Source organism: Palaemon carinicauda, chromosome 15, assembly GCF_036898095.1.
Source record: "Palaemon carinicauda isolate YSFRI2023 chromosome 15, ASM3689809v2, whole genome shotgun sequence".
In the NCBI taxonomy this organism is placed as follows: domain Eukaryota; kingdom Metazoa; phylum Arthropoda; class Malacostraca; order Decapoda; family Palaemonidae; genus Palaemon; species Palaemon carinicauda.
Window position 1 is genome coordinate 128398637 of NC_090739.1, and position 13892 is coordinate 128412528.

The 13892-nt window shown below is 46.2% G+C and overlaps 1 protein-coding gene across 2 annotated transcripts in view; it reads left to right on the forward strand.

The window, feature by feature from the left end:
- Window positions 1–13892, forward strand: part of LOC137654732 (zinc finger protein 271-like) — an 88957-nt gene that overhangs the window by 57073 nt on the left and 17992 nt on the right. For both annotated transcript variants that reach the window (XM_068388641.1, XM_068388643.1), the window contains exon 9: window positions 3847–4014. In XM_068388641.1, the coding sequence (XP_068244742.1) occupies window positions 3847–4014 (168 nt within the window). The remainder of the gene's footprint in view (window positions 1–3846; window positions 4015–13892) is intronic.

The window sequence follows — 13892 nt, forward strand, 5'->3', positions numbered from 1 at the left end:
CAAGTCTAGGAAAGGCTCCAAGACATCTAAAGGAAAAAACTGACTCTCCGCATCTCCAGACAGCAGTAGGAGCCAGACTCAAGATCTTCTGGCAAGCCTGGGAGAAGAGAGGTGCAGACGCCCAGTCTGTCAGTTGGCTGAGGGACGGTTACAGGATTCCATTCTGCCTCAAACCACCTCTGACCACATCTCCCATCAACCTCTCTCCCAACTACAAAGAAGAGGACAAGAGGCTAGCATTGCACCAGGAGGTGTCGCTACTTGTGCAGAAGAAGGCAGTGGTTATAGTCCGGGACCATCAATCCCCGGGCTTCTACAACCGTCTCTTTCTTGTGGCCAAGAAGACAGGAGGTTGGAGACCGGTGCTGGACGTCAGCGCGCTCAACGCGTATGTCACCAAGCAGACGTTCACGATGGAGACGACGAAGTCGGTCCTAGCAGCGGTCAGGCAGGAGGACTGGATGGTCTCGTTGGACTTGAAAGATGCCTACTTTCACGTTCCTATTCATCCAGACTCCCAACCTTTCCTGAGATTCGTTTTTGGAAAGGTTGTCTACCAATTCCAAGCCCTGTGTTTTGGCCTAAGCACAGCTCCTATGGTGTTCACTCATCTGATGAGGAATATAGCAAAATTCCTACATTTATCGGACATCAGAGCCTCCCTCTGCTTAGACGACTGGCTGTTGAGAGCCTCCACGAGTCGTCGCTGTCTGGAGAATCTCAACTGGACTTTGGACTTAATCAGAGAACTGGGTCTGTTAGTCAACATAGAAAAGTCTCAGCTCATTCCCTCCCAATCCATTGTGTACCTGGGATTGGAGATTCGGAGTCAGGATTTTCGGGCTTTTCCATCGGCCCCCAGGATAAGCCAAGCCCTAGAGTGCATCATGAGCATGCTGAAGAGGAGCAGTTGCTCGGTGAGACAGTGGATGAGTCTCACAGGGACCCTTTCATCACTGGCCCTGTTCGTCGAGCTAGGGAGACTCCACCTCCGCCCTCTTCAATTCCATCTTGCAGCTCATTGGGACAAGGGTTCGACTCTCGAAGCAGTCTCTATCCCAATCACCCAAGAGATGAAGACCACTCTCCTGTGGTGGAAGAACAATCTCCTTCTCAGGGAGGGCCTATCGTTGGCTATTCAGACCCCCAATCTTCATCTCTTCTCAGATGCATCGGACTCGGGCTGGGGTGCGACCTTGAACGGACGGGAATGCTCGGGAACGTGGAACGAGGAACAGGGATTACTCCACATCAACTGCAAGGAGCTACTAGCAGTTCATTTAGCCCTGCTGAACTTCAAGTCCCTCCTGCTAGGCAAAGTGGTGGAGGTGAACTCAGACAACACCACAGCCTTGGCTTACATCTCCAAGCAAGGAGGGACCCATTCGAGGAGCCTATACGAGATCGCAAGGGACCTCCTCATTTGGTCAAGAGGTCTAAACCTCACTCTGGTCACGAGGTTCATTCAGGGCAATATGAACGTCTCAGCAGATCGCCTAAGCAGAAGGAATCAGGTCATTCCCACGGAATGGACCCTCCACAAGAGTGTGTGCAACAGACTTTGGACCTTGTGGGGTCAACCTACCATAGATCTGTTTGCCACCTCCATAACCAAGAGACTTCCGCTGTACTGTTCCCCTGTTCCAGACCCTGCAGCAGTTCATGTGGATGCTTTTCTACTGAACTGGTCCCATCTCGACCTTTACGCATTCCCACCGTTCAAGATAATAAACAAAGTTCTGCAGAAATTCATCTCGCACGAAGGGACACGGCTGACGCTGGTTGCTCCCCTTTGGCCTGCAAGAGAATGGTTCACAGAGGTACTTCAATGGCTAGTCGACATCCCCAGGACTCTACCTCTAAGAGTGGACCTTCTACGTCAACCTCACGTAGACAGGTTGCACCCAAACCTCCACGCTCTTCGGCTGACTGCCTTCAGACTGTCGAAAGATTCGCTAGAGCTAGAGGCTTTTCGAAGGAGGCAGCCAGTGCGATTGCCAGAGCAAGAAGGGTTTCCACTCGTAGAGTCTACCAATCTAAGTGGGAAGTCTTCCGGAGCTGGTGTAGAGCCAATTCAATATCCTCTACCAATACCTCTGTGACCCAAATAGCTGACTTCCTTCTTCATCTTAGGAATGAGAGATCCCTTTCAGCCCCTACGATTAAAGGGTATAGGAGTATGTTGGCTTCAGTTCTCCGCCACAGAGGTTTGGACCTTTCTTCCAACAAGGACCTTCAAGACATTCTTAAGTCTTTTGAGACGTCTAAAGAGCGTCGTCTATCCACTCCAGGCTGGAACCTAGACGTAGTCTTAAGGTTCCTTATGTCACCTAGGTTCGAACCTCTCCAGTCAGCTTCCTTCAAGGACCTTACCCTCAAGACTCTTTTTCTCGTCTGCCTTGCAACAGCTAAGAGAGTCAGTGAGGTTCATGCCTTCAGCAAGAACATTGGTTTCACGACCGAATCTGCAACATGTTCTTTTCAGCTCGGATTCCTAGCAAAGAACGAACTTCCTTCACGTCCTTGGCCTAGATCGTTTGAAATACCTAGCCTCTCCAACATGGTAGGTAACGAACTAGAGAGAGTTCTTTGCCCTGTCAGAGCTCTCAAGTATTATCTTAAGAGGTCTAAACCTATTCGAGGACAGTCAGAAGCCTTATGGTGTGCCATCAAGAAACCTTCGAGGCCCATGTCCAAGAACGGGGTTTCGTATTATATAAGGCTTCTGATTAGAGAAGCCCATTCTCACTTAAAGGAGGAAGACCTTGCATTGCTGAAGGTAAGGACCCACGAAGTAAGAGCCGTAGCTACTTCGATGGCCTTTAATAAAAACCGTTCTCTGCAGAGCATAATGGATGCAACCTATTGGAGGAGCAAGTCAGTGTTTGCATCATTTTATCTTAAAGATGTCCAGTCTCTTTACGAGAACTGCTACACCCTGGGACCATTCGTAGCAGCGAGTGCAGTAGTAGGTGAGGGCTCAGCCACTACATTCCCTTAATCCCATAACCTTTTTTTTAACCTTTCTCTTGAATGCTTTTATTGTTGTTTTTATGGTTGTTACGGTAGGCTAAGAAGCCTTCCGCATCCTTTTGATTTGGCGGGTGGTCTATTCATTCTTGAGAAGCGCCTGGGTTAGAGGTTTTGTAGAGGTCCTTTAGTAGGGGTTGCAACCCTATATACTTTAGCACCTTTGGGTTGATTCAGCCTCCAAGAGGAACGCTGCGCTCAGTAAGGAAGACGAACTTAAAAAAGAGGCAGAGTAACGGTTCAATTCGACTTCCTTACCAGGTACTTATTATTTCATTGTTATTTGAGATAACTGTTATATGAAATATGGGATACTTAGCTATCCTTTAATCTTGTACACTGGTTTTCACCCACCCCCCTGGGTGTGAATCAGCTACATGATTATCGGGTAAGTTTAATATTGAAAAATGTTATTTTTATTAGTAAAATAAATTTTTGAATATACTTACCCGATAATCATGATTTAATCGACCCTCCCTTCCTCCCCATAGAGAACCAGTGGACCGAGGAAAAATTGAGGAGGTGTCAACAAGAAGTACTATAGTACCTGGCCACAGGTGGCGCTGGTAAGTACACCCCCTTCTAGTATTGTGATAGCTGGCGTATCCCTCCATGGAATTCTGTCGGGCAACGGAGTTGACAGCTACATGATTATCGGGTAAGTATATTCAAAAATTTATTTTACTAATAAAAATAACATTTTTTGATACACAGTTCTGTGCTGTTTTTGCTTGGTAGGAAAGTATATTGTATTAAGTTTCTCCATCCTACTGTTTGCTTGCTTTATGATTGATGGTTGTAATTTTGTTTTGGCAGATTTACTCAAAAAGCAAACCTAGAGAGTCACTTGCGGCTACACACTGGCAGGCGTCCATTCTCTTGTGAATTCTGTAAAAAAAGCTTTTCTCAAAGAGGAAACATGGAAGAACATAGAAGAATCCATACAGGAGAGACGCCTTTTGTTTGTGATATATGTGGCATAAAGTAAGTAGATTCTAATAACAGGCTTTGTCATACTGCATACAGTATCATTCAGCTCATTATATTGTATTTTTATGTTCCTTAATTATGTATATTACCTCCCCTTATTTTCATATTGCTTCTCTCAAAGCTTGGCTCACATCAACATTTATCCCAAAACTAGAAAATTCCTGTTTTTTTTAAAAGGTTTAATGCTTGCCCATGAATAGCAGAGGCAAGGGACAGTAACATTGCCCTAGCTTGCAGGACAATGCCCAAGATACATGTGATCAGCGCCTAAACCCGCTCTCCATCAGCTAGGACCAGGAAGGGCCAGGCAATGGCTGTGGATGACTCAGGATGACAAGGTTGTAGGCACTAAAGAAACTATCGAGTTTTATCGGGACTCGAACCCCAGTCCAGCTAGTGCCTGGTAGAGATGCTTCCAATAGGCCACCACAACCCTTTCCTTTCAGTAGACAATAACCTTTGCTTGAATAAGCTCTACATGCTTTAGCTTTCAGTTCTCTCATTGACTTGTGCTTGATAAGTTAACACTTTGTTTACTTACTCCAGATTGGGAAAGATTAATTTTATTTAGGTTATTAGTGATTACAAGGGATGTTTGTTCCTACACGGATAAAAACATCTGAGTAATTTATTTGGGCTTACTCCTAAGTTGTTTTGCTATGACCAGAAAGGAAAAAGGTGTCTAGCTGGCAACCATATATGGTTACCAGTAATCTCTCCATGCTGTAGGAAACAGGATCTGATCTCTGCCGTGCTGTTCACTCTCCTTTGGTCGCCATCCTAGATGGTTCTCTCAGAGTACAATCCCAACTCCATGCTGAATTACTTTCTCTTGTCAGTGTTTTCACTCTTTCGGTGTACATTGTGAATATGAGTGGTGTTTCAAGTACAGTAGTATGCAGACTTATCGTGGCCTTGAAGATTGTAGGTTGGCCAGGGCACCAGCCACCTGTTGAGATACTACTGCTAGAGAGTTATGGGGTCTTTAGTCAGGCCAGACAGTACTACATTGGATCCCTCTCTCTGGTTAGGGTTCATTTTCCCTTTGCCGACACACACACACACACCAAATAGTCTGGCCTATTCCTTACATATTCTCCCCTGTCCTCATATAACTGACAACACTGAGATTACCAAATAATTCCTCTTCATTCAAGGGGTTACTGCACTAGTTGTTCAGTGACTACTCTCCTCTTGGTAAGGGTAGGAGAGACTCATTAGCTATGGTAATCAGCTCTTCTAAGAGAAGGACACTCCAAAATCAAACCTTTGTTCTCTAGTCTTGGGTAGTGCCATAGCCTCTGTACCGTGGTCTTCCACTGTCGTAGTTAGTAGACTATTCTATTTTATTTCTCTTCCTCTTGTTTTTTTTTTTAAGGTTTTATGGTTTGTATAGGAGATATTTATTTTAACGTTACTCTCCTAAAATATCGTATTTTTCCTTGTTTCCTTTCCTCACTGGGCTATTTTCCCTGTTGCAGCCCTTAGGCTTATAGCATCCTGCTTTTCTAACTAGGGTTGTAGCTTAGCAAGTAATAATAATAATAATAATAATAATGGGGAACCTCTATAAGCCGGGTCAAGGTAGACCCTCGCCCTTTTTGCCCGCATTGTGGTGGAAAATTGTGTTCTTTTTGATTCTCCATGTGATTTTTATAGGGAATGGCCACCCACTCAGTTGGAAAAGTATTGTATACACTACAAGAAGAAGGCTAAGAGGGATAGATCTCCTTCTGTTTCTTCCTCTGTCGAGGGCAGGAAACAAAAGCCTCTTCTTACAACTCACAATTTATCTCACTCTGATCCTTCTTTACTGGAGTTCCCAGTAACTCTGGGCCTGGTTCCCGATGCTTAATACCCCCATGGCAACTGTAAATAAAGCACACAAGGTTGCTCATATGTGTTTAATCCAGCAAATTGAGAAATGTTGAATCGGACATCCTAACCCAGTCTTCTATCTCGTAATCCAGGAGTCTACAGACATGGATTTCTGAAGGTGAGGGTTTTGCATTAGAAGGATCTGGATCAAGAAGAACTCTAGGTTTGCGTGGAAGCATTCTTCTCACTAATTCTATCAGAACTCTTATCGATGATGCGCTAAAACAGCTAGATGCAATAAAAGAAGTTAGCCCAAGGTTTTAGTTAGGTTAGGCTAGGTACAATTCCACTGCTTGAAAGATTATTAGTGTCCTCAGACTATAGGAGCTAATCTTTACCCTGAACACTACCTTCTACTGTTACCTAGCTTTTTTTGGCTGCTGAAAAATAGCCCTCATTCTTTTAACTACTTCAAGATTTATAGTGTTTAGACATTAGCTTCCTAAATCAAGTTAACTTTCATGAAACTTGAACCAATGTGACAGTAGTGACCTGTCATAACTTCTTACTATTGGTCATGTATGATTAAAGAATATACATTTATTCATATTGTAAATAATTTTACAGAATATTTCTTCCTGCTAAATTTTTGTTGTCTTGATTAAGAAAAGAATACGCATATTGCTACTGTACAATAGTGTTCAAAAATTATCCAACCTGATATTTCTATTGTGTTAAGATTACAATCTCACAAATAGTTAAAGTTAGTTTAGTGTAATTTATGGTGTGCTTAGCAGGTCCCACCTCACATGCAAGTTTTGGAGCTTTGTGGGGTCTTTGCATTTATACACTAGTAAGTATTGTAAATAATGTGCATTGTGTAACACTATTCATTTTAATTATCAAATGAATCCATCCATATACCAAGGCACTTCCCCAATTTTGGGGGGTAGCCGACATCAACAAATGAAACAAAACAAAAAGGGGACCTCTACTTTCTACGTTCCTCCCAGCCTGACAAGGGACTCAACCGAGTTCAGCTGGTACTGCTAGGGTGCCACAGCCCAACCTCCCCCGTTATCCACCACAGATGAAGCTTCATAATGCTGAATCCCCTACTGCTGCTACCTCCGCGGTCATCTAAGGCAACAGAGGAAGCAGCAGGGCCTACTGGAACTGCGTCATAATCGCTCTCCATTCATTCCTATTTCTAACACGCTCTCTTGCCTCTCTCACATCTATCCTCCTATCACCCAGAGCTTTCTTCACTCCATCCATCCACCCAAACCTTGGCCTTCCTCTTGTACTTCTCCCATCAACTCTTGCATTCATCACCTTCTTTAGCAGACAGCCATTTTCCATTCTCTCAACATAGCCAAACCACCTCAACACATTCATATCCACTCTAGCTGCTAACTCATTTCTTACACCCGTTCTCACCCTCACCACTTCGTTCCTAACCCTATCTACTCAAGATACACCAGCCATACTCCTTAGACACTTCATCTCAAACACATTCAATTTCTGTCTCTCCATCACTTTCATTCCCCACAATTCCGATCCATACATCACAGTTGGTACAATCACTTTCTCATATAGAACTCTCTTTACATTCATGCCCAACCCTCTATTTTTTTTACTACTCCCTTAACTGCCCCCAACACTTTGCAACCTTCATTCACTCTCTGACGTACATCTGCTTCCACTCCTCCATTTGCTGCAACAACAGACCCCAAGTACTTAAACTGATCCACCTCCTCAAGTAACTCTCCATTCAACATGACATTCAACCTTGCACCATCTTCCCTTCTCGTACATCTCATAACCTTACTCTTACCCACATTAACTCTCAACTTCCTTCTCTCACACACCCTTCCAAATTCTGTCACTAGTCGGTGAATAAAATGAATGAAAAAAGATAAATGTTGTTTCTGAGAAAACTTTAACATTTGTATCCATGATCTGGACCATTTTCCAGTTCTCTACTCGGTTTTGTAAGAATATAGTTGGTTGGGCAGGGCACCAGCTGCCCACTGGGGTACTACTACTAGATAGTTATTGGTTCCTTTGACTGGCCAGACAGTATTGAATTGGACCCCTCTCTCTGATTATGGCTCAATTTTCCTTTGCCTTCACATTCACCAAATACTCTGGCCTATTCTTTCCACATTCTCCTCCATCCTCATACACCTAACAACACTGAGGTTACCAAACCATTCTCTGCTCAAGGGGTTAACTGCTGCACTGCAATTGTTCAGTGGGTACTTTCCTCTTGGTAGGGGTAGAAATAAGCAGTTCTTCTAGAAGGACACTCCAAAATCAAACCATTGTTCTCTAGTCTTGGGTAATGCCATAGCTTCTTTACCATGGTCTTTCACTGTCTTGAGGCAGAGTTCTCTTGCTTCAGGTTACTCTCGGGCACACTGGTCTATCTTATTTTTTTCCTCTTGTTTTTAAGTTTTATAGTGTATATATGAAAGATATTTATTAATGTTGTTTATTTTGTTCATTGCTTCTCTTGTAGTTTATTTGTTTCCTCATTTCTTTTCCTCACTGGGCTATTTTTCCCTTTTGGACCCCTTGGGCTTATAGCATCCTGCTTTTCCAACTACAGTTGTAGCTTAGCTAGTAATAATAATAATATTAATGATAACATGTAAACATTTGCCTAAGAGGTAGTCGATCAAGTTCAGTATTAAACACGAGTCAGCTGTTTAAACCAAAACTATATCTCAACCACACCTGTGCACGTAGCCTCTAAAGAAGCACCCTCTGCTACACCATTAGCTAGGACCAATAACACTTAAGCATTTTATGAATATTTTTGCTGGGATAAATGTACTTTACGCAATGCTGGTAACAGAAAATGTGTGAAGGATATCCACCAATGGATACAATCCTGTATTGGTAATCATTTGCCAACATAATAGTGGGTGGAGCTATGTCGACTGGCAAAGAACGAAAATACTACCTAGTCTATCAAAACACTACATAAATTATGTTATCATCATTACAATCTAACTCTAAAGTTGCCCAACATTCCAAAAACAAATAAAACAAATTTATTAAACTATGAATAATTGAACATCACTATTCATCAAGAAAAAGTTGTTGAGCAACCAACCAGACTCCCTTATTATCTAAAGTTTTTGAATGTCTTCTGGCAAAACGTCTTAATAGGTTTGCTGAAGGTAATCATCTATTCCCTAGTTTGCAATTTGGTTTTTGTAAAGGCCTTGGAACATGTGATGCCCTTCTTACAATCTCCAATGCTGTACAGAAATCCCTTGATTGTGGTCAGGAAGTTCGTATAATTGGCCTTGATTTTAGTGCTGCCTTTGACCGTGTTAATCATGAGGCCCTTGTTTTCAAACTGAAACAGTTGGGAGTGGGTGGGTCGTTTCTTAGCATTATTATTGATTTTTAAGTAATAGATCTCAGAGTTGTTTACATTTGAAAAAGCACCCTGGACTTATTGAGAAGTTAGTAGCATTAGGAATCGGTTTACACTTTAGTTTTCTGAAACCTTACACAAATGTAAATTTATTAATACAAAAATATTTAACATGCAGTTGTACATATTGTAGGAGAGAATGGTATACAATATGCCACATAAAATCACTTCATATTTCTATGTTTCTCTTATAAAAAGATCATAAAATCTGTAACAAAATAGAAGAATGTCCCCATGAATCTCATCCAACCAGTAGGTTTATAACAAAAACCCTGCCTCAAATTAGGGGACTGTGTAAATCCATAACATCTAAAGGCCAAAGTACTTGAGCAGTTGTGACAGGCATACGGTGAAGCTTATCCCTCTTACCAAATGCCATGAACCATCTACCTTATTAACTATTCCACTGTCTTTCCAGTTAATTACAAATTCACTTGGCTCTATCACTAACATATAGTACCTAAACTTCTCCCCTATGTTTCTCAAAATACTTTTGCACGTTATACATAACCTTAAAACCAGATAAGAGATATATCTTTTAACTTCTTCCCTTTCTGCTATAAGATTTCATTACCAATTTCAGTCTTAAGATAAGTTGGAGCAGAAGAGGCCTGACCAAAGTGAGAATGAACCCGATAATATGAAGCTTTTGAGATGTAATTACCAGTTATTTGTTTGCCCTCTGGCTTCTCCTATCAGGTCTACTGGGTATCACAGAGGAGGAGATGAGAAAGAGAGGGGTAAAAATAGTTTTTGTTAACCCTTTTACCCCCAGGCTATTTGGAAATTTCCAACCCTTAACCCCCAGGGGTTATTTGTTCCAACACGAATACTTACCTCGAACTACTTTCTTCGGAGTTACCTGTAACCACCTCTCTACCGACCAGAGTTTTGTGTAGGGTACCCTCTACCCCGTTTTCTATGGAGGCCTACCCCCGGCATTAAAGAATGTGCCCCGAGGGTAGGCTTATCGTTAGGTCGATGTCCGCCCGGGTCAACAGCTCCAGTAAGTTCTCTGGTCGCGACGTGTCAACACGTCGCCCTCATTCTCTATCGATCCTTTGTGTGCGTTCTGAGTGTCCCACGTGTTCCCCGCGTGGTAACTTGTGTTTCCTGTGTACTGTTCCTGGGTGTTCCTGTGTGTTCACCTTCCACCCTTGTGCTTACCCAGTGTATATCTTGATTCCCTTCGTGCTTGTGTCTTGCGTGTGTGCATTATGGAGCAAATCCGCCGTTGTCCTGGGCCTAGAGCCGGTAAATCGTGTGGAGCGTTCCTCTCCAAGCCTGAAGTGGACCCTCACTCCCTTTGCTCCTCCTGTAGGGGAAGAGTTTGTTCGTTAGCAGATACGTGCCCCGAGTGTGTAGGTTGGAGTGATATCCAGTGGGTACGTTATGGTACTAAAAAGAGAAAATCGGCGAAACGTTCCCCCAGAAAAGCTAGCGTTACTTCGCCGCTACCATCACCCAGTGAGCGGTCCGACGGGGCCTCTGTTTCGCCGTCCCCTACACAGAGTAGAGGCCGAGGTAAGTTTGTCGTGGAGAAGGAACAAAGCGGTCTTCCCCAAGAGTCTAGTGAAAGTGCAGTGGCGGTTGCGGGTCCTTCTAGGGCTAGTGAAGAACCCAGTAGTGAGTCCGGAGAGTCGGCCCTTGTGCTCGGGGGGCACGTGTCCTCCGATGACCCCTTGTGGGGTAGTAACGCTGTGTCTGTGTCTTCGCCGCCCTCGTGGGCCTGTGCTTCAGGGTCTTCGGTAGGCGGCGACAACCAAAATAAGTTACGGTCTACGGGTAATGATGCCTTCGGTTGGAAGCTTCCGAAGACACCAGGTAGGTCCCCGTTACGAATGGAAGAGGGCCTGGACCCCTGGCTTCCTAGCATGGAGCGCCATGGATCGTTCCCGGCCCCTCTCACGGAAGTCCCCAAAGATTTCCTTCAACCGTCGACCTCGGGCACTCAACGGGTTAAGAAGTCCCCCGCAGTCCCCGCTACCGCCCGCCATACGATAAGTACAGTGTCGTCAGGTTCGTCAGAAGATTATTACTTGTCGGGGGAAGAAGCCAGGAGAAAACATCGTCGTCGGAGAGAGCGGTCCAGGAGCAGGCGTTCCCGTTCTAGGTCGCGCTCCAGTACAGTAGGAAGCGCTCCCGCTCCCCAGGGCGTAAGTACAGGAGGAGTAGGTCTCCTGAAGGCGATTGGGTCTTCGTACCCCGGGAGTCAAGAGTACTTTGTTCCCCGGACCGCCGGTCCAGAGAGTTCTCGCCAAGGATACCTTCCTCCAAACACGGTCTTGACCCTCGCAACCAAGCTCGCAGGAAGGACTCTACAGGTAGGCGTAAGTCCTCGAAGCCTCCGGTTCACCCCACCCAGCGGGGGGAAACGCGCTTCTTTTCGGGCAGCCTGGCCGAACCAGCCCAGCTGGTGCGACCTTCGGGTCAGAAGGAACGGTTCCCGCTGTCGGGTCAGCCCACGGGAACCGCGTCCTCGTCACCCAGAGCCCTTGAGCGGACGCGAGTCCCCGCTGAGTCGGCGATGCCTGCGTTAACCCAGGCCCCTGGTGCGGACGTCCCCGCCGATGAAGTCCAGTACCTCGGTAGAACGGCACCCCTGGCTCCAAGAACTAGACGTCCGGTCGGTGTGCCCGGCAACCCAGCTCCCCGGTCTCAAGCCGAGACCTCGGCTGACGGGAGGGAGGGTTCCCCAACGGAGGACTCGGCCTATAGGAGGGTGATTGGCCTTATCAGGAGGCACCATAAGATTGAGGAACCTGCAGCTACGGACGAAGACTACTGGAGGTCAAGCCTGTTACGGATAATGCAGACCCCTACCCAACCTAAGACGTCTCTAGCGCTTCCTCTAGCCCGAGATCTGGTCCTAGGGCAAGAGTATGTGGACAAAGTGGTGGCTAGTAATGCCAAGGCCCCCAAAACCCAGAGTTCCTCAAAATTGCTCCAGGGCCTCAAGACTCAGGGCAAAGTATATGTGCCAGAGGGGCGTCGCCCAGGCCCCTGTAAAGTGGAATCTTCCATTGACATCCTGGGTCAGGGCATCTCAAAGGATAGAGCCTCTTCGGCCCCAGTTTGTTTCTCTCCGTCGGAGGCCTCCATGATGGAAGAAATGTCAAGGGATCTGGTGAACGTCTCCTCTTGGCTGGACTGGTGGGCTTCCACCTTAGTAGGAGTACAAGCCTCGTTCGACCCCGCGGACCCTGACCAGCAGAGCCTCCTGAGGGAACTTATTACCTCCGGGGGTAAAACCTTGAAGTTTTTAACGTACCAGTCGCTCGCCTTGACAGCTAACTGGGTACTCCGCAAAAGAGACACCGTACTGGCTAAGGTGTCCCGGAAGGTTCCAGACAGGGAAGCGCGGGCCATGAGGAGCCTACCCTTGTGGAGGGAGTCCTTGTTTCCCCTGAAGGAACTAGAGACCATCATGGAGAAGGTCTCGAAGAGGAAAGATTCTAACACCCCCAGGCCTACGCCTTCTAGGAGACCGCCCTACAAGAGGTCCGTCTCAGATAGTGCCGCGACGGCCCAGGCCTCTCCCAGCACGACGAGGAGAGAGGCTCCCTCTTCCTCCTGGTCCTCAGCGCCTCAGCCCCCCCGTAAGGGAGCTCCAGCATCCTCAAGCTCCTTCAGAACAGGATACTCTGCCTCTAGGAGAGGCTGTTCAGGCCGCCCCTCCAGAAGATAGAGGGGGAGGCCCCCTATCCCCGCCCAATCCTCGGGTTGGGGGATGCCTCAGACTACATTGGCAAGCATGGAAGGCTCACGGAGCGGAGCCTTGGACAGTGTCCGTACTAAAGGAGGGCTATAGACTACCGTTCTTAGCAGAACCACCCCCTCTTATCCCGGCCAGCCGGGTGGAATGGCTGGCTCCCAAAGACCCGTTGAAGAAGACCGCCCTTCAAGAGGAGGTGTCCTCCATGTTAGAGAAGGGCGCCATGAAAGAAATTCTTCTCCCAGGCCCGGGTTTCTACAGTCGTCTGTTCCTAGTAGAAAAAGCGACGGGGGGGTGGAGACCGGTTATAGATCTGTCAGCTCTCAACAAGTTCATCAAGAAGACAGACTTCAAAATGGACACTCTGAAGTCAGTCCTGCTGTCCTTGAGGGAGAAAGATTACATGATGACCATAGACCTCAAGGACGCCTACTACCAAATTCCGGTCCACCCCTCGAGTCGAAAGTTTCTCCGGGTGAAATGGGGTTCCCAGATCCTGCAATTCAAGACCCTTTGCTTCGGATTGTCAACAGCGCCCCAGGTGTTCACGAGAGTCTTCACGACAGTCTCAGTGTGGGCTCACGAACGAGGCATTCGCCTCATCCGATACCTGGACGACTGGTTGCTTCTTTCCTCCTCGAAGGACCTCTTGGAGGAACAAGGGATGAAACTTCTCCAGTTTTGCAAGGATCTGGGCATCGTAATCAACCCGGAGAAATCAAACCTATCTCCATCCACCAGAATGACCTACTTGGGAATGACGTTAGATACCATTCTGGGAAAAGCCTTCCCTTCGAGAGACAGAATAAACAACCTCATGAAAATCATTCGGCCGTTCCTGTCGGGGCGTCCCAGGAGAGCGAAAGACTGGCAGAAACTGATAGG